We start from the raw sequence: 22,467 nt of genomic DNA on the forward strand, positions 1-22,467 counted from the left end.
GATATGCTCGTGAGTGTGGAAACGGAGGCAGAAGCTGTATGCCTAGCGAAAGAAGTTCGGGAGGTTCACGACAAAGGAGGATTCGAAATCCGGAATTGGATATCTAACTCGTTAGAAGTGGTGAGGCAACTGTCAACTGGCAACTGAAAAGGTCCTCGATATGTGGTGGGACACGGCTTCCGGTACGTTTACTTTAAGGCTCTCAATCCAGTTTACTGAAAAACTGCAGGCGGGCAAGTCATGCACAACGAAGCAAAACCTACTTCGGATCCTGATGAGCATCTACGATCCCAAGGGTTTGCTTGGGCTGTTTCTGATGTATCTGAAAGTTCTCCTGCAAGAGATATGGCGCTCCGGAATAGGATGGGATCAGGAGCTGCCTGACCAACTGGCGGAAAAGTGGTTAATTTGGCAACGAGTGCTCCCTGATGTCCATAAGGTGAGAGTCAGAAGATGTTATCGAGCGGCCACGTCGATTCGCGCCGGAGTAGAGCTGTATGTGTTTTGCGACGCAAGTGAGAGTGGCATGGCCGCAATCGCTTATTGGAGGTTCGAAGAAGATGGAGTTGTAGAATACTCTCTCATTGGATCGAAAACTCGAGTGGCTTCAATGCGTTTCATCTCGATCCCGCGACTAGAGCTACAAGCGGCGGTGATTGGTGCCCGATTAGCGGCTACGATTGTCAACTCACATCGATTAAACATCTCGCGCACGGTGTTTTGGACAGACTCGCGGAACGTGTTGAGTTGGTTGCGTTCTGATCATCGATGCTACAATCAATTTGTAGCATTTCGGGTCGGAGAGCTGCTCGAAACAACGGAGGTTGAGCAATGGCGTTGGATCCCAACGAAATTGAACGTAGCCGATGACGGGACGAAGTGGACGAAAACGCCGGATCTAGCGCCTACTAGTCGCTGGTTCAACGGTCCGAGCTTCCTATGGGGCTCTGAATCACTCTGGCCCGCCGTCGAATCACCATCTAACATACAGACACCCCTGAAGAACTACCCTCATATGGTACAGGAGCCTATCATTAATTTTCATCGTTTCTCGAAATGGAGAAGGCTTCTGCGGACAGTTGCGTACGTGGTGAAATTTATCACTAATGTACGTCGTGTCATCAGGAGAGTTGTCATTTTAGGTGAACCGCTGACACAAGAAGAGCTGGCATGGGCCGAGAAGACCATCTTCACTCAAATACAGGCGGACGTGTATGCGTCTGAAATACGCTTTTTGAAGAAGGAACCATCTCAGATGCAGCAGTGGAAGAGCTGGGTGGAGAAGAGCAGTCCTCTTTACAAACTATCGCCGGTACTTGACGAACACGGAATAGTGAGGATGCGAGGGCGCCTGGCTGGGACGTTGTCGGTCAGCGAAACACTGCAGCAACCGATCCTTCTCCCTCGGAAGCATCGTGGAACAGAGTTGCTGATACTCAGCCACCACGAACGATACAAGCACTGTAACCACCGCACGGTTGTTAGTGAGCTGTGAGCTCGGTTTTATATACCCCAAGTCCTGGGTGAGTACAACCGTGTACGTAAGTCCTACCAGCGATGCAAAATAGATGGCGCCAATCCGGAACCTCCCTCGATGGGAAACGTTCCATGTCAACGAGTTGCGGTCGGGCAACGAGCTGCATTTTGGCGATTCGGCGCTTCATCGCTAGGCGCGGAAAACCGTTAGAGATGATCAGCGATAGGAGAACCAATTTCGTCGCGTCGGCGGGAGCTGGAGGAAGCCTTACAGGCAGTAGACGTTGACGCGATGATGGACGAATTCGTTGGATCCGAGATGAACTGGAGCTTTAATCCGCCAGCAGCACCACATTTCGGCGGATGCTGGGAGAGACTAGTCCAGTCTGTGAAGAAATTGCTGAGTCGATTTGAGCTGCCACGAAAACCGACGAACGAGGTGCTGATGTCGACGCTAACGGAAATCGAGTTCATCATCAACTCGAGACCTCTTACCTACATGCCATTGGACGACGAGATGGACACACCGATCACACCAAACCATCTACTACGCGGAAGCTCCAACGGGTGCAAGCCGCCCGCCGTATTTGACGACAGTAGTACTGCCATTAAATCAGGGTGGAGAGCCACCCAACGCAACGCTGACGTATTCTGGAGGAGATGGGTATCGGAATATCTCCCCACGCTGACCCGTCGATCGAAGTGGTTAGAGTCGGTGCGGCCGATTCAGGTGGGGGACTTAGTAGTCATCGTTGACAATTGTTCGCCGCGGAACAGTTGGCCGCAGGGACGCGTGATCGATGTAGTTAGGACCCAGGACCAATGTAGAAAACGCAAAAAAGTCTTGAATTTATGAACATTTTTTCGTCTTGGTCCTTCACTCACCGCGGTTATCCCGATCGCGAAGCTTTCTTCCGACAACTTCGTAAATACGAAGTTCGACATAATGTCCGACAGTAACTGCAGCGGTAGGTGTAAACACCGCTTGTTTACAACAATAACCGAAACCACTGCGCCGCGTCACAACAACTGATGTGGCAAGCTGTCAAGGAGAGGAACATTGATGTCGTTTTTTTATCAGATCCAGCCAGCAATGCCGAACACAATCGCAACATTGTGTATAGTGATGAACACCAGCGTCGTCAACACCATCGTCCAGCTGTTGTGGATGCCATTGGGTGATCCTACTACCGTATTTGGAATCCTTATCCATCACCGTTTGGACCAGCACTGATAGTTGAGAGGGTCTCATTAGCCTGACAAACTGTTAGTGTAGTGTCGTGAGGATGCAACGCCTGATGCAACGCGCGGGCCGGGGAAAAAAGAAAGTACCCAAAGAATGGTGCTTCCTAGTCAGGTCTTTCCTTCTGAAAGGTGGGTCCCTATGAAGGTTCTCTCCTCGAAAAAAAAGGCTATGCACAGAGCCTGACGATGCCGATGACTATATGGTGCAGTGCGATGACTGTGACCGATGGTTCCATCTGAAATGTGCGAAGCTCACCAAACTCCCAACGGCTGAGCAACCGTTTTTATGCGTGAAATGCTCGTTACGTCCCTGTGTGAGCATCTCGACGCCGTCAACGTCGAAGGGAAAGGAACAAGGGTTGGTGAGCAGCGATGAAGGACTGCTGGCGAAGGAGGTAACGAGAGTGTTGAAGTGCCGCATATCTGCTAACGCACATCTGCTAACAGCATGTTACATCATTCCATACCCGCTGTGCGAATCAGGAAAAGGACTAGAACCATTTAAGGAAATAGAAAGTAACATAAACTACCGCATGCCGATGCGACAATGCACACATGCATTAAATAGGTCATAAACAAGAGTTACCCAAAAAACCCATGCAACCTGACGGATGCAATAACGCAGCACCACGATAGGAAAACATTTAAACACAACGCAACATTTGTTGACATCAAGACCACACACAGAAAAGATACCGAAGGGCTGCACTCGGTAAATAAGGAAATCACATTTGTAAAACATAAAATATCTCAAACCCGGAAAACCCAGCAGCCACACATTTGCCAAACACATGATGGACAAATGTTGGCTAACCATCGAGAGAAAGCGTTAAATAAAACCCGTTCGAGAAGCAAAGGTAGACAGTGCCGAGTTACAGATCGTGGACGAAGCATGTTGCTGATGCAACTCGAGATTCTGACATCAGTGAAGTAATTCATGTCTAGAATTTTATTTCCACCCATCAGTGTTCCCTTAATGGAGGTAAGGCTCGATCCGGCACCGATCGTTTAAGTCCGCCTTTTTTCCAATGAGTCACCGTGTAAAGTACGAGTCAGCACTTTTCAGTAAGTGCCGCGCACCGATCGTTCCGCGAAGTAAACCGTCGTAATCGAACTCGCGCCGTAGCGTCAATCCGAACCAAATACGTTGTTTACCACAACGGTAAGCCAAAAGATTGGCCAAGGTTTAAGAAGACCTTGCTAGAAACCACGAAACAAGGGAGGTTCACACAGCTCGAAAACCTTCACCGAATTGAACGGGATTCACGAGGGAAAGCGGAGAAGAACGTCAGGGCACTCATGCCCTGAATGTACCAGCCATTATTTATAAGCTTGAAGAATTATTCGGAAAACCCGAAGTAGTCCACCGTGAACTGGTAAAAGATGTTCTCAAGGTACGATTAGATGGTTCATCAAAATTCCCCGAGCTACAGCTGACAGCGTTGAACTATACGAACTACCTGAATGATCCGAGATTACTCGATGACATTATGATGAAGATGCCTTTATTTTACCAACTTGAATACATCGACTACACAGAGCTACGAGCCGTAGATCACGTTACGATCAACGACTTTAACGATTGGTTTAAGGAAATGGCTCGTAAAATGCGATGAACAGTCAAAGGGACAGAAGGAGAACATATGATGCTACACGAAGCCGAGTTTAAACGGTAACCACAACATTCCGAGCGACAAATAAACATTAAGAAAGGTTCTAACTGTCCGGATTTAGGAAACAATCACTCTTTCATGCAATGTACTTCGTTCAAACACAAGATTATTGGTTAAATGGGATGCAGTGAAAACAGCTAAGTTGTGCCACTGGAGTCTGCGTTTTTCGAATCACCAGAATCAGAATTGTAAGTTGTGGAAGGATTGTGGCGTAAATGGGTGCACGAAGAGACATCATCCGTTACCGCATAAAACGGAAGACGAACCGAGCCATAAAAGTCATCATGTACAACATCATGACACGACAAACGAAAAGAAAAGGATATATTATCAAATCACACCAGTGACCTTACGCAATGGGCCTTTATCCGTCAAAACGTACGCCTTTATAGATCCTGGCTCATCTCTCACACTCCTAGATGAAGAAGTAGCTGGGTTGTTAAAGCTAGAGGGAGTGTCTGATCCACTGAGAATGAAGTGGACGGGAGATATTCAAGCGTGCGATATGACAAGCCGCAGAGTGAAGCTTAGCGTGATGGGGGCTAACAAAATGGAGCACCTTATCGAAGAAGTAAGAACGGTGCAAAACCTCAACCTGCCCATACAAACCATCAACGTTGAAACAATGAAACATGAATACCCTCATCTGAAAAACGTACCAGTAAATAGCTACACTAACGTTCGATCAACAATGCTGATCGGGTTAAAACACAGCCACTTGATCGTTCCATTAAATAAAAAGGAAGGGCTATGCAATCAGCCAATAGCACTCGAGACCAAGCTTGGATGGAAGATTTTGGGCAACGAAGAAACTATCCGCAATGATATAGAAAGGCTATTTATAATGAGAGAAGAAGAATGCATGGATGAAATGTTGCAAAAATACTTTTCAACAGAACATTTTGGCGTGAAACTAACTGCCAAATAAGTAAGTAGTGATGATGACGAGAAGGCGCAGAGCACTATTAGGGAAAAAATGAAGTACGAAGACGGAAGATATGAAATCGGTCTTCTTTGGAAATCTGAAAGCATACAGTTCCCAAACAGCGAACAGGAATAAACCTAAACCGAAACCCAGAATCGTTTTCGATGGTAATGACCTTCGGCGCCACCTGCTCACCAGCCTGCGCCCAAGCAGTAAAGAACGAAAATGCTCTACGCCACAAACAATCCTACCCGATGGCTTACGACGCAGTACTGAACCAACATTACGTGGACGATTACATCGATAGTTTTTCCACCAAAAGTGAAGCTAAAGAAACTACCGAGCAAGTTATCGCAGTCCACGACAAGGCTAGCTTCTTCATACGTAATTTTATCAGCTACTCGGAAAGTTTTCTGAAAGCGATCTCTGCTGAAAGACGACAATGTGGAGAATCAATTGTCTTTTTCGAAGAGAGACACAGCGCATATGATAAGATCCTTGTACTGGAACATTGTATCCGACTGTTTAAGGTACAACATTAAATATTATCTTGTCCTCGAAGAAGAACCCGACGAAAAGAGATGTCTTAAGTTTCGTAATGATTATACACGATCCTCTAGGCCTACTAAGTTACATCACAATCCAAGGAAGAATACTGCTACGATCGATCCACAGAGCAATGACCGATTGGAGTGAGAAAATACCTGAAGACCTTGGAATCAAGTGGTGCGAATGGCTAAATCTAGTCAAGGAAGCAAATCGATTTGAAGTACCACGATGCGTGCTACCAATAAACCTGAAATCAATTGAGCTGCATACGTTTGTAGATGCATCGGAAGAAGCATTTGCGACATGCGTCTATCTCAGAAGTAAACGACACACCTGCTGGCCGCAAAAGCACGAGTAATCCCTCTCAAAAACCGGTCCATCTCGCGCCTCGAGTTACAGGCGGCCGTGCTAGGAGTGCGACTTACACATCTAGTAAAACAGGAGTTACGATTGACGATTGATAAGGTTACATTCTGGAGTGATGCACAAACGGTACTGGGGTGGATTGTTAACCGGAAGAGAAAATACCATCAGTTCGTCGCTCATCGAGTCAGTGAAATCCTCGAGACCTCCGCCATGGACCAGTGGCGGTGGGTGCCCACCAAAGAGACACATAAATCACACATAAAATCTACAGCGGAAGAAGAATGCGTTATGCAGCATGCTGAAGGATGCAAGCTACTGCACGAGAACTATTACTCTGACTGGAGAAAGCTAGTGCGCCATTGAGTAATTTTAAGAAAGTTTGTCCACTTTCTAAAAGACACGGCAAGCTTCTTTCAACGACTACCAAAACGTCGGACGTGGAGGCTATTAAAACAATTCTGTACATCAGGGCACAACGTGAGTGCTTTCCGGTGGAGTATTTGGCACTGTAGTGTAGAACACTGGTTTCTCAAAAATTGTAAGTTTTTAACAACGGATTGAAACCGCATGTTCTTCGAATCGTTTCGTGTAACACTGAACTCTTTATTCTCATTAACCCTTGAGCCCGTTAGCTCTTAACCGTCACACGCTCTAGGAATTGAGTGTTAGCGTTTATAACTATGGACCGAGAGCGTTCACTCAACAGGCACTGCTAGATGAAAACTCAGCAAGCAAACAAAACATGCTGAACAAGTTGCTACCATTTCTTGACGACAAAGGAATCATGCGTTCAAAGGGCCGACTGGAGAACTTAGGAATGTTGCCACCTGGTACGCGATGCCCAATCATCTTACCGCAGAAACACAGGGTCACGAAGCTGATAGTTCGAGATTATCACGAAAAATCTTTGCATCAAGCCGACAACGTTGTAATTGGCAATCTGTGTCAGGAGTTCTGGGTGATCAACGTGCGTGCAGTCCTGAATAACGTCAAAAGATGCTGTCAATGGTGTATCTTACACGCCAGCAAGCCAGTAGCACCAATGTTGGCTCCTTTACCGCAATCAAGAGCCAACCCATACACACCGCCTGTTGGCACGATTCACTGTCCTGTAATACGCGTAATTACAGACCGCATGTAACAGGTGATCGTAAACAAACCAACGTGACATTCGAATCGGCTCGAACTAATTGACATCTAGAGTTGCTGAATGTTCACTTGGGTTGACGGACCGCACACTAGATGGCGCTAAATGCGCGGATTAGGTTCGGGAAAAGGTTCGTTAGGGTCATCGTTCTACCTTCAGCGAACAACCAAAATTAGTATGCCCAAATAAGGCAAAAACGTTTATGCGCACGGATTATGTGTGTCAATAAGTCAAGCATAGGGCAGTAGCAATTGAGAGACGGTCAGAGCAAGACCAATTTTTGAACCTCGCCCACAAAACGCAAAATAAAATTGTTCAGTAAAAAACCATAAGGGAAGTTCGAAAATTCTTGCTAAAGTCGATTGAGAAAGTTTCGCTTTTCTCAACACCGCCATTCCTGCATACTGGCGTTGACTACTTCAGATAAGGAATTAAGCCATCTGGTTGCCGACATCAAGCACCGAATGGGAAAGGAAGCTGCGCTACATTATAATATAGAATGGCACTTCAATCCGCTGTCAGCACCACATTTTGGCGGTATTTGGGAGCGCCAAATTCAGACGATTAAGAAAGGACTACGACAAATGATGGACGAATGGAGACTGAGGAAACCGTCGCCGGAAACGTTAGTGGCCACGTTGATAGAAATAGAGTTCATTTTGAACTCACGGCCACTGACTCACATCCCGGTGTCTAACGACGAGGAGGAAATCCTCATTCCGTTTCATTTTCTCGTAGGTCGAAGCGGTAGTGATGTACCCCCCTTGGCACTTACGACTTCGAGCATCGATAACAATCAGTACAAACAGGTGCAACACCACTCGAAAATATTCTGGGACAAATGGAAGCGAGAATACCTGCCCACTTTACTGAAGCGCGACAAGTGGACGAACAAGGTGGAGCCACTGAAGGAAGATAACATGGTGGTCCTGACTGATGACAATGCGACTCCGGGAAAGTGGCTGAAAGGACGAATCGATTAGTGGAAGTTCGAAGTTTAAACGGAGTATTAAAGAGACCAGTAGTGAAAGTCGCGTCATTGGATGTCAGACAAAAGGAACATCTGGTAAATGCGAACGGTAAAAGACAGACCGAAAAGGGTGGATATAGCGGTTTAGCAAAAATTAAAAGAAACAAATAATAGGATAGCTAGTTAGCCTATCGCGGTTATTTTAGTAACCCAACTACAAGTAGCAGGGGCGGCCCGGTGGTGCATGTGATAAACGGCGCCAGCCCACAAGGCAGGACCGGGTTCAAATCCCATCCGGACCGTCCCCCCGTAGCAAAGACTGACTATCCGTCTACGTGGTAAAAATAAGTCTAGTAAGCCAGAAATGGCCGGCCTGACCTTGTAAGGTCGATAAAGCCAAGAAGAGAGAGAAGAGAGACATACAGACGTATGTGGTCCAATAGAGATCCAAACACCAAATGGCAACAGATATATAATGACGCTGATCGATGATTATAGCCGTTATTCAGTAATTTTTCTGCTTAATAACAAATCGGATGTACATAAAATAATGGAATACGTGTCATGGGTGAGAAATTTGTTTGGCAGCAACCCCAAGTACATATATAAGATCTGATGGAGGGGGAGAATTTAATAACATAGAGCTGCTAGAATTTTATCGAAAAGAAGGAATCGAGCCTCAATTTACGACACCCTATTCGCCACAGTCTAACGGAGTAGCGGAAAGGAAGAACAGATCACTAATAGAAATGGCAAAATGTTTACTTTTTGATGCGAAACTGGACAAAAGGTTTTGGGGAGAAGCTGTACTTACAGCTAATTACATACAAAATAGAACTTACACAGCTCCGATAAAATGCACTCCTTTTGAAAAATGGAACAAGAGAAACCCGAATGTTAGCCATATGAAAATGTTTGGATGCGTAGCATACGTACACATACCTCAACAGAACCGTAAAAATTAGATAAAAAGGCGGAAAAACTAATTTTTGTAGGGTATGCTGCTAACCATAAAGCATATAGGTTTCTTAATACTGTTACAAATAAAGTAACTATAAGCGGAGATGCTCGATTCATTCATGAAATAAAAGATAAAAATGATATCGAAGAACAACCAGATAAAGAACTTGAAATAACCATAGAAAAACAAATTGAAAAAGAGGCTAATGAAATTAATACTCCGATTGAGAATGAAGTACTAACTGAAAAAGAAGCTAATGAGAGTAATACTTCGATAAAGAGTGAATAACAAAATATAAACATTAGAAGATCAAATCGTACGAACAAAGGAAAAAATCCAAATTATTTATAAGACTACAATCTTTCCTATTTAGCGGAGATAAGTATCGACAAAAATGAGCCAACAAATTACATCCAAGCTATGGATGACAACAATTGGAGAAAAGCTATGGAAGAGGAGCTAAACGCTCATGAAAAACACGGAACATGGAATTTATCAGAATTGCCAGACGGACACAAAATAAAAGGGTCAAAATGGGTATACAAAATTAAAAGAAACTCAGATAATAAAATCGCAAAATTTAAAGCTAGACTCGCAGCTCAAGGATTTGCTCAAGAATCTGGAATAGACATAAATGATGTATATGCCCCTGTAACGAAACAAACTACGTTCCGTATTTTCTTAACGATCGCTGCAATGAAAGGCATGAAAGTAAATCATATTGATGTAAAAACTGCATATTTGTATGGAAATTTGGATGAAGAGGTTTACATGAAACAACCTCCCGGCTATGAAGAACCAGGAAAAGAACATCTGGTATGCAAATTAAATAGGAGTATTTACGGATTGCGACAATCAGCAAAATGTTGGTATAAGAAATTAAGCCAAGTCTTACTACCGATTGGATACGTTGCAGCAAAAGCAGACCCTTGTCTCTATTCAAAACAGACTGAAAATCAAAAATCATTTCTAATGGTTTATGTAGATGATATACGTTTGGCCTCAAACAACAACAAAGAAATGAAGGAAACAATAAGTAAACTAAAAGAAGAATTTAATATCACTGATTTAGGAGCAGTTCGGAATTTCCTAGGTGTAGAAATAATAAGGAAAAATAATACCTTTCTCCTTAATTTGAAGAACTACATAGTAAAACTACTTGAAGATTTCGGAATGACTGACTGTAAACAAATATCCACTCCTATGGATGTAGCTTACTCAAAGTTGAAGGAAAGAGTGTTGCGCGGCGGACTACAGGTTCGACCAAGCGAAGGAAATGGCCACTCTGAACCTTAGCCCCAACCGTCAACCGATGGAGAGCGAACTCGAACGCTGTTGATGATCCCGTCTCCCAAGTCGAAATGACAAACCTCTCCGCTAGTTGTTCTTCGCGATCGAGAACCTATGCCCCAAGAGGGGGGAGTTGGGTTGCCAACACTTCGAGCCGTCCCTGGGTGAACTGAAACCTGGAAGCTTGAAAGCTGAAGGAAGACTCTCTAGTTCTGGTTTGCAATTAATTTATTTCGAGTGCGAGCACTCCTTATATACTCAAGAATTGGTTTACAAGCTTAACTTAACTTATTATTATTTTACTTACTTACTTCCTATTTGTTACTTACTTCCTATTTGTTATTTACTTCCTATAAACGTAACTGCACCTGAACGTAGGAACCCTAACCTACTTACGACGACGTACTAGAACGGCCATGCCTCGCGTACGCCGACGGCTAGCGCTTCCGCGGTGTAGAATGTTTTGGAAAGCGTCAGCGCTTCTGTGGCGTTACGAATGTTTTGTAAGCAACCTACATGAAAGGTGGCTTACGCCGTTCATGCGCACGTCGTGTGTTACCAAAAAACGCTACGTTTGAGCTTTTTTGCAACGAACCGTTTATGCGTGCGTTGGGCACGCAACAAAGAGCTTCATAGATGCTACAAAATACCGAAGCTTAATTGGCGGACTTATTTATCTCGCAGTAGTGGCTCGACCAGACATAGCCACTAGTGTAGCAATTTTAGGGCGAAAGTTTAGTAATCCAAGTGAACAGGATTGGATAGCTGCAAAACGCATATTGAGATATTTAAAAGGGACAATAGATTACCACCTCGAACTAGGTAATAATTCCAAACACAAACTGGTCGGTTACTCTGATGCAGATTGGAGTGGTGATATAGAAACAAGCAGATCAACTACTGGAATGTTGTTTCAATACGGTGGTGGAACAATAATGTGGGCTAGTAGACGCCAACAATGTGTATCACTGTCCTCTATGGAAAGTGAATATATTGCATTAAGCGAATGTTGTCAGGAAACAATCTGGATAAGGCAGCTTCTCACAGATTTCGGAGAACATCAAAAATGTCCGACCATCATAAATGAAGATAATCAAGGATGCATAAACTTCATCAAAACTGAACGCATAAGTAGAAGATCCAAACATATTGACATGAAATACCAGTTTATCAAAGAATTGGGCGAAAATAGAACGATAAAAAGAAAAAAGGTGAAAAGAAACTCGGTGAAAGAGAGAGAGAGAGTGATAACAACAAAGGCGTCGGTGAACTGTATTGGCAGTAGCGTGATTCTGGGAATCTGAAAGTGATACGATATTACACGAACAAAATGTTGCAAGACAAAACAGAAAAGATATATTTTCCTCTTTTCGACGGCACCAATTATTATGCTTGGAAGTTCAGGATGATGATCCTGCTGGAGGAGCACGAGCTCGTGGAGTGTGTTCAAACCAACGCCAGCGAGATGGATGAGCTTAACGAAGCGCCGGATGATACGCCAGAAGTGTTGCGCAAGAAAACAGTGGCACGAGAAGAGCGGTTAAAGCAGGACAGAAAGTGTAAGTCACTTTTGGTGTCGCGAATTCATGACTCACAGCTCGAGTACGTTCAAGACAAGCGATGCGTGAATACCGTGCAACGGGCGCAGAACTAGACGAACTCGACATCGTATGCCACCTTTTGTTGACGCTGGATTCTTCGTATTCTGCTGTTGTGACAGCAATCGAGACGATGGCGGAGGAAATGCTTTCCTTGGAATTTGCAAAGTGTCGGCTCCTCGATGAAGAGACCAAGCAGAAAGGTATAAGTTCTTCTGGTAAGAGCGAGCAAGCAGCATTCGTTGGAACAAAGAAGATCATCAGATGTTACCGTTGCAAAAAGACATGCCACAAGGTAACGGAATGTCCCAACCGAACAGAACAAAAGAAAACGTTTCAACACAAGACACCGAACGTACACTACGCCGGCGAATACAACGATGATGCAAGTGGTGGCGTATGCTTTGTTAGTGGAAGCTCGTTTCTTAAGAATCAGACAGTAACGTGGATTGTCGACTTCGGATCATCTGAAAATCTGACGAATGATCGCGATTTGCTGGACAAGCTGGTTCCGATGAAACAACCAATGACGATAGCAGTTGCAAAGGAAGGTGAATCCATTGTCGCCAAACATAGTGGTGACGTGAAGCTATTTTCTTCAGTTAATTGTAAGTGCATTCCTATTTACCTGAAAGATTGCTTTACATACCAGAAGCACGTGTTAATCTTTTGTCAGTGCGAAAAATGGAATTTTCTGGACTTTCAGTAACGTTTAACGATTCGCGTCTTTATTCTTGTGGTCGGATACCTAGAAGCTTAGAGGTATGGCACCGTCGTCTCGGTCATCTAAGTGCAAAGGGACTACAACAATTAATGCGTAACGATATGGTTATTGGTATGCCGAAAGTGCGTCAAAATAATGAAGAGTTTCTGTGTGAATCTTGCGTTGCGGGTAAACTCAGTCGAAAGCAGTTTAGTGCAAGCGAGGGCAAAAATTCTAGCCGTGTTTTAGAGCTTATTCATACTTACATTTGCGGTCCAATTACCCCTGTTGGTCTCTGTGGTGAAAAATATTTCATCACGTTTATAGATGACTGGAGGAAATTTGTAATAATATATTTGCTAGAAAGTAAGAATGAGGCATTTAGTAAATTTCGTGAGTATGTGGCCATGGTGTAAGCGAAATTTCAATCAAAAATAGCTCGTTTGCGGTGTGATAACGGAACGGAATACAAAAATGAACAGTTTCTAAACTTCTGTAAAAAGCAGGGCATACAGATTGAATTCACGGTCGTGTACACCCCGGAGCAAAACGGCGTTAGTGAACGTAAGAATAGAACGCTCGTTGAAATGGCACGTGCTATGATAAAGGATGCCAATTTAGACAAGAAGTTTTGGGGGCCTGCAATGCAGACAGCGGCATATATAACAAACAGATGTCCCGCGAAAGCTGTAAACTCAAATTTAACACCAAGTGAAATTTGGAACAAGCGAAAGCCAAACGTCGATAAACTACGCATTTTTGGAGTGAAAGTACACGTGCATATTCCAAAAGAAAATCGATTGAAGCTCGACTACAAATCGTGGGAAGGAATATTCGTAGGATACGCTCCGAATGGCTACCGTATTTGGGATTCGAAGAGGAGGCGTATTGTTGTTGCTAGAGATGTAATTTTTGTTGAGACGGAGAATATTGCTGATCAATCTCGGAACGTACATAGCAACGATGTAATGGACAATAATCATAATTCTATTGTCGAGATGCAAAATGATATGGAAACGAGTAACCAAGAAGAAAATTATGATAGTGAAAGTGTTCGTGATATCGCAGAAGAATCGTTTGAAAGCTGTTTAGATCAAACAATTTGCGTTAAATGCCTCAAGCTTCGTAGATAATCTGCCATTTACCATAGCAGAAATGCGTAAACGAGAAGACTGGCCAAAGTGGAATGTTGCAGTAAACGACGAAATGGATGCTTTAACGAGAAATCGAACATGGGATTTAGTGAAGCTTCCGAAAGGTCGAACACCTATTTCGTGTAAATGGGTCTTCAGGGTGAAACAAACAGAAAATGGTTTAGAAAACCACTATAACGCGCGATTAGTGGCCAGAGGATTTACCCAACGGCACGGTTTCGATTATTTCGAAACATATTCGCCGACTGCAAGGCTTGACACTTTGCGAACGATCCTATCGGTGGCAAATAAGGAAAGGTTGTTGATTCATCAAATGGACGTTAAAAGTGCGTTTTTAAACGGGACAATTGATGAGGAAATATATATGACACAACCGGAGGGATTTGAAAAAGGCAACGGATTAGTGTGTCGGTTAAATAGATCCCTATACGGGCTGAAGCAGGCATCGCGCGTTTGGAATCAACGATTCCATGTGTTCATTGAAAAATTCGGGTTTAAAAGGAGTTTAAGTGACAAGTTCCTTTATGTACTAGATTCTGGAGAAAATAAATTAGTATTGTTAATTTACGTTGACGATGTGCTACTGGTAGGACAAAAGTTGAATTTAATTCAATCAGTGAAGCAGAAACTTTCGAGTGAATTCGAAATGAAGGATATCGGTGAGATAAAGTGTTTCCTCGGTATGAACATTGAGAGGAATGTTGATCAAAGAATCCTTCGTGTGAGTCAACGAGTGTTCTTAGAGAAATTACTGCATCGCTTTGGTATGCAAGACTGCAAGCCGATTACTACCCCACATTTCAGTCAACTCCAAAGCTGTCCAACAGAAGAACACTGGGTGCATCTTAAACGTATTTTGCGATATATTCGTGGTACATTGGATCTGGGTCTGAAGTTTGAAGCGAACGATAGTGCTCCAATAATTGAAGCATATTCAGATGCTGATTGGGGAAATGATGCGATAAATAGGCGATCGATAACTGGTTTTATTTTTAAAGTTTAAGGAAGTACAGTGAGTTGGTCATCAAAGAAACAATCGACGGTCTCTCTATCTTCCACAGAAGCAGAACTTGATGGCGTTATGTACGACTGCATGTCATGGAATTTGGCTAGTACGATTACTGGAAGATCTCGGTGTGAAAATTGCTGATCCGGTTATCTACTACGAAGACAACCAAGCAGCTATACGCGTCGTGGAAGAAGAAAAAGAATCAAATCGACTCAAACATATCAATATAAAATTCCGTTTTGTGCAAGATCTCGTTCAACGGGGGCTTATCGAGATACGATATGTTTCTACCACCCAGCAACTAGCAGATATAATGACAAAGGGTTTACCAGCCAAGCCTTACCTTCAACACCGAATGGCTCTAGGGATGCAAATTTCCGGAAATTGAGCGGGGGTGTTGGGTTTCCAATTTTCTTATATGTGTATGTATAAAACTGTGTGCTCTATAATAAACCTAGTTAGTCTTGGCTAGAACGCGAAACAGAACGCTTGTGTCTTCCCTTCTTTAATTTCGGGGGCTTCCAACAGGTTATGGGCCCAGCCCACGCGGTATAGTTTAACATTGAACGCGGTATAGTAAGAGCGAGGACATGCACAGTAATTCGCTAATCGTGTGTATGAACAAAAATTCGCCAAGCGTGTGTACAGTACAAAAAGGACATAAAATACAATAATTCGCTAAGCGTGTGTGAGTGTAAAAGTATAATTCGCCAAGCGTGTGTATAGACAAAACGAAAATGGCTGACCACCGGTTCACCAACGCCTAACTAAGTAACGCCAATTGGGTGCAGTGGAAGGTCCGCATGGAAATGCTACTTGTCCGTGAGGACTTATAGGATGCTGTCTTCACAGAACTGCCTGACGAAGACAAAATAACGGTCAACTGGCAAAAGACGGATGGCAAGGCCAGAGCAACAATGGTTCTCCTTATTGAAGATAATCAGCTGCCCAATATTAAGGGGTGCGAGCATGCGCGGGATGTTTTCCAAGCCTTGGTCAGACACCACGAGCAGGCGACAAGATCGGTGCGTGTTTCTTTACTTAAGAAACTGTGTTCAACAAACCTGGCCGAAAATGGCGATGTACAAGGGCATTTGGAGGTTTTCCAAAATTTGTTTTAAAAACTCGACGCTGCAGGTACAAAGCTGGACGAGGAAACTAAAGTGTGTATGCTTCTTAGATGTTTGCCTATCCAATTGGACGGCTTAGTAACAGCTGTGGATAATGTTCCTGGTGAGCTAACAATCGAAACCGCAAAACTACGCATAATGGATGAAAGCATCAGATTGAAAGATAGAAAAGGAGAGAACACCAGTTCTGAGAAAGCCATGTATAGCCACGCTAGAAAACCATACAAGAAGAACGATATGTGCAATTATATTGAACAGAACATTCTTCACAGGAATGGTATTCAAATTCCCGTCACCGTCATAGCATTCCAGGATACCTTCACCGATTCCGGCTGACGTTATTGTCGAACCATTCGCGAGTCATATTTTAACATGCACACTCACATCCAGCTTACTAAAAAATAAGCGATCGTTTGTCATGTGGCTCGAACTGCCGCTATCCACACACCATGAATTACGAGATCCGCTCATGGCTCTAACACACGTTGTGAAGCATTGTTCTTTTGTCTGCCGAGCTTCTACGCTTTTTTGTTTCGCTTCTTTTTCTTTGTGATCGCGTTTCAACTCAAAACAGTACTGTTTTGAGTTGAAACGCGATCACAAAGAAAAAGAAGCGAAACAGTACTGTTTTGAGTTGAAACGCGATCACAAAGAAAAAGAAGCCTTGAACCGCAAGAAAAAAAGTGCCTTGAACCGCATGCCATCTGCTTGAAATCGCGTGCCATCACCTTCGGAAGCGTGCCACTGCGGTTAAATCGTGTGCCACTACGTTCGAATTTGACAGCTCGAGCTGAAGGCATTGCCGTACCAAAACAAAACAAACACTTTTGCTAAATGATTCGCAAATATTGCATTGTTTTTAATCGGTTTTCGATAGCTAAACGAATAAACTATGGATTCATTGCATTTTTTGACAACAATTTTCGTCAAACGGCAAAAAATTAGACTAATTGTCAACAAACAACAATCATGCATCCAAGCAGCTGTCAAATTCGAACGTAATGGCAAAAGATTTAACCGTAGTGGCACGCTTCCGAAGGTGATGGCATGCGATTTCAAGCAGACGACATGCGGTTCAAGGCAGATGCCACGATATTCGAACGTAGCTGGAAACAGGTGTATATCGGCAAATGGGAAAATTGCTGCAATAGCGGAATCGTACGGAGATATATGAGAAGAATAAGAATTGGTTTTGAGTAACAGTTCACTTTTATTCGGTCCGAAGTTCACGATGGATGGCTTAACACTGTTGCCTCGCGTCCAGCTGATTGTCTTTTTAACTGCCATCAGGACGCCAGCACAGGGTGTTTACAAAATATGATATTTCCTTTTACATATTATTTTTTGAATTCTTTACATTCGGCCGTCCTGACCGCTCTTCAGTCCCTGAAGAATCAAGAAGATATACGTATAACCTTAATCGGTCGATTCCATCTCATCTCCTGATAACACTGATTCTTCGTTTACGGCGTATGACCACAATTTAATATTGTCGCAACTCGTCGTTGTTATATTTGGCCCTTCGCAATTGGCTGCCCTTTTTACTTTATACCGTCCGCTACGGTTGACTTTGACAATTTCATACGGTCCCAGAAACTCACTAGCTAACTTTCGACCCGCTACGAATTGTGTCCTCTTGATCGCAACTAAATCTCCTACGGCATAAACATTTTCGGGTTTTCGCGATGAATCGTAATGTTTTTTATAGACTTGTTGGGCGTTATGAACTTCATCAATAGCTTTCTTGCGCATTTTTTGTCGTTCATCATCGAAGTTCTCATACACTTCCTGTTCTAGAAGTTTTACTAAATCTTCCGCGCCCGAAGTTCTCATTCTGGTACCAAACATTAACTCGAACGGTGACTTACTAGTTGTCACATGAACATGCGAATTTAGTGCTCGCTGCACCAACGGTACTACCTTAAACCACTTACTAGGATCATCCGACGCCAGCTTTGTCAACACCGATAACATAGTCCTGTTGACCCTCTCGGCCTGCCCGTTGCCCCTTGGCACTCCCGTTGTGCATACGACGTGCTGTATACCATGACGGTTAGTATATTCACCAAATACGTTCGCTGTGAAAGCTGAGCCCCTATCGGTTATAACACGAGCCGGATAACCGAAGATTGTCGACCAGCACTCTAACTTCCTCAACGTCTCATCGGCTCCAGTAGTTTTGGTAGGGTATAACCAAACGAACTTGGAAAATGCATCGACCATGGTCAAAACGTACTTGTATTGTTTTCCCGTAGCGTCCATTGGCCCTACGTGATCGAGATGAAGGGTTTGCAACGGCTCCCCCTTATCGATGGCATACAGGAACCCTTCTTTATGAGTGTCCGATATTATTTGTTTTTCCATATCACGTGGAATGACTAAGAGATCCTGTCCTTCAACACACTTGTATAAAATTTCACCTTTCATTTTATAGTCCCCATATGGTCTGAAGTCTACGCACACTCGATTCGTTGCATCCTTTTTCATTACTACTACTACGCGATTAGCGAAATTCGAACGTGACGGACGCACTACACCTTCCTGCAACCATTCTTCCACTTGCCTATTCACCGCTTCTTCTTCCGAATATGCCAAGCGAGCGGGTGAATGCCTAAATGGTTGGATGTTCTCGTCGGGCACAATTTCTAATTTCACGGTACTGTTTTCCTCGTTACTATCACTACGAACCACTTTATAATTGTCGATATATGTTTTTATGGTTTCACGATACTTCTCTGGAACCATTATTTCCGGATCATTGTCCATTTCAAAGTAATTAGACAAAAAAACACCATCTGCGCCGCTTGTCTCTCTCTGCTCACCGCGCGGGATCAGCTTTACTCCATCTTTTGTAATTTCAGCATTGACAAGCTGCAGCGACTCTCTTCCTACCACGACCTCATATTTCATTGTACCATCGGGTACGATGAAAAAAGGCACTTCTCTGTAAAATTGGGAGTTTATGAACACGTCCGTCGAAATTCTCCCTTCTGCACGAGTGCGCTTTCCTCCGAACCCGTGCAATTCCACGACCAGGTTTTTTACGGGTGGAGCTCCGATCTTGAGAAAGGCTGCTTTTGTGATTAGATTGAAATAACAACCACTATCAAATAAACTGTACAATACACAATTGCCGATCTGTATGCTCACCGTGGGTTCCTGATCGTCAACGATCAAATTTGAATTGGCCACCTTAGTTTTATTTACGCACTCGTTTGCCTTGTGCCCAGTTTGTCCACAGCTGAAACATTTGGGACGCGACGCGTTTCGGCACATTCTTGCCTCGTGCCCTGGCAAACCGCAATTGTAGCATTTCGGTACAATGCTTTTAGTATTGCATGTGCTGGCCAAATGCCCCATTTGCCCACACTTGTAGCACTTTCTACCGGCATCTTTAATGGTTGCAATATCTCTTCCGCCACGTGCATTTGGCAGCTGCAATCTCATTGCTTGATACTTTTTCAATTGTATCTTAAGTTCTGCCAGATTTGCGGCACCCATCAAGCATACTTTGTTTCTAGGGTCATCGTCGATGCCCTGGACGATGTATTCACAAATGGACTCTTCGTCCATATTCCCTCTCTTCGCAATCGCCTGCATCGCGTACACGTACTCGATATAAGATTCTTCTTTTTTCTTCCTTCTGCCGCGCATCGCTTCATGGACATCCACACTCTTGGTTTCTTCACGAAATTCGGCAGCAAGCGTATTTTTAAGTTTGTTCCACGAACACAGACCACTGGCGCTACTAACAAACAATTTCGCTGGACCTGCAAGAAGCCGCTTACCATACACCAACTTCTGTAGATCGGTCCAACCCAACAATAGCGCGTTTTCCTCAAACTCAGCTATAAATTTAGCAACATCGAGTCCTTTGCCATCACCTGTAAAAGTTGGCAGTGCGTCTTTAACATCGTTGAAGTTAATCATAGCAGGCTTGAACACGTCTGACATGGCTTGCGCATCCGCGAATTCGCCCATGGTGGTCGAGTTTAGCAGAGTGGGTTCAGCACCCCTCTCCTCCGCTTCACACAGGTTGGCTATTCGTGACGCTAACTCTTCTTTGGTACCTGCCGTAGCAAGGTTTTTCTCTTCACATTTCTTAACCAACCCGGTTCGCGTGAAATTTTCGACCAACTCCGCGATCTTGCTCGATACATCCATTGTTCTATATGTCGCACACAGCTCTTACTAGGAACAAGCACTATTCTGACGCGCACGACTACTCTTGTGCACACAGCACAAACTCGCGCACACCGCGCTGAACGGGAACACGCAGTATCCCAACGCACACAGTTACTCTAGTGCACACAGCACTAATTCGCGCACACAGCGCTTACCGGGAACACGCAGTATCCCTACGCACACAGCTACACTAGTGCACACAGCACTAACTCGCGCACACAGCGCTTACCGGGAACACGCAGTATCCCTACGCACACAGCTACACTAGTGCACACAGCACTAACTCGCGCACACAGCGCTTACCGGGAACACGCAGTATCCCAACGCACACAGCTACTCTAGTGCACACAGCACAAATTCGCGCACACAGCGCTGACCGTTTCTTCCGGGAATCGTATCCCACTTCTGACACCAAATGAGAAGAATAAGAATTGGTTTTGAGTAACAGTTCACTTTTATTCGGTCCGAAGTTCACGATGGATGGCTTAACACTGTTGCCTCGCGTCCAGCTGATTGTCTTTTTAACTGCCATCAGGACGCCAGCACAGGGTGTTTACAAAATATGATATTTCCTTTTACATATTATTTTTTTAATTCTTTACATATATACAAATTGAAGATGGCTGAAACTGCGAAAGTGTGTGTGGATTCACACCACCTTCCTAACTGTCAGCATATTTGGCATGTCAAATTAGAGCGTGTCAAGCAACAAGGACTCAGCAAAGGGCTCAACATACAGGAATGCGGAATAAAAGAAGTTTGTGAGTATTGTTTGAGAGGAAAATTAACCAGAATTTCCTTCCCCAAAACAGCACAAAATCGGACTCAACGCATCCTAGACTTGGTTCATACAGACGTATGTGGGCCAATGTTAAATACAACTCCATCCAACTGGATCCAGATATTTTATGACAATTGTGGATGATTATAGCCGTTATTCTGAAATCTTTCTGTTAAAACACAAATCCGACATAACCAGTTGTATCAAGCGGTATGTGGCAATGGTACGAACTAAATTTGGCAGAAACCCAACTGTAATCTGGTCAGACGCAGGCGGAGAATACATGAATCGCGAGTTGAAGACATTTTACGAAACAGAAGGGATTCAGGCTCAGTTTACCGCAGCGTATTCCCCACAACAGAATGGCGTCGCCGAAAGGAAAAACCGCTCATTGAAAGAAATGACTACGTGTATGTTGCTGAATGCGAAGCTGGATAAAAAGTATTGGGGCGAGGCAATAGTTGCTGCTAACTATCTCCAAAACAGATTGCCATCACGCGCAATTGATCGTACACCATTTGAATTGTGGTTTGGGACCAAACCTGCCCTTGACCATTTACGTGTGTATGGATGTCCAGCATACGTTCACATACCACGTGTGAAACGGCACAATTTCGATGACAAGGCTAATAAGCTTATTTTTGTAGGATATTGTCTGGATCGTAAAGCTTATCGTTTCCTGGACACCGAAACAGAAGAGATAACCATCAGTCGGGATGCTCGTTTTTTGGAGTTGAGAGAGGGATCGACAAACTTTGATATGTCTATTCCGAAGACCAACGATGTTACACCTGTTTCCAGCTACGTTCGAATATCGTGCCATCTGCCTTGAACCGCATGCCATCTGCTTCAAATCGCGTGCCATCACTTTTGGAAGCGTGCCACTACGGTTAAATCGTGCGCCACTACGTTCGAATTTGACAGCTCGAGCTGAAGGCATTGCCGTACGAAAACAAAACAAACACTTTTGCTAAATGATTCGCAAATATTGCATTGTTTTTAATCGGTTTTCGATAGCTAAACGAATAAACTATGGATTCATTGCATTTTTTGACAACAATTTTCGTCAAACGGCAAAAAATTAGACTAATTGTCAACAAACAACAATCATGCATCCAAGCAGCTGTCAAATTCGAACGTAATGGCAAAAGATTTAACCGTAGTGGCACGCTTCCGAAGGTGATGGCATGCGATTTCAAGCAGACGACATGCGGTTCAAGGCAGATGCCACGATATTCGAACGTAGCTGGAAACAGCTGTATATCGGCAAATGGGAAAATTGCTGCAATAGCGGAATCGTACGGA

General features: G+C 43.9%; 1 protein-coding gene across 1 annotated transcript; it reads left to right on the forward strand.

The window, feature by feature from the left end:
* Nucleotides 1–160: 160 nt before the first annotated feature.
* LOC125763242 (uncharacterized) lies at nucleotides 161–1,495 on the forward strand. Its single transcript, XM_049426130.1, has one exon. It carries the CDS (start codon nucleotides 161–163, stop codon nucleotides 1,493–1,495), a length of 1,335 nt encoding a protein of 444 aa, XP_049282087.1.
* The last annotated feature ends 20,972 nt before the right edge of the window (nucleotides 1,496–22,467 follow it).

The sequence above is a fragment of the Anopheles funestus genome, chromosome X (genome assembly GCF_943734845.2).
Source record: "Anopheles funestus chromosome X, idAnoFuneDA-416_04, whole genome shotgun sequence".
NCBI classification, from domain to species: Eukaryota; Metazoa; Arthropoda; class Insecta; order Diptera; family Culicidae; genus Anopheles; species Anopheles funestus.

Excerpts from the sequence above, each read along its gene's own strand:
- LOC125763242 (XM_049426130.1), top strand. The coding sequence starts at position 161 with ATGTGGTGGGACACGGCTTCCGGTACGTTTACTTTAAGGCTCTCAATC.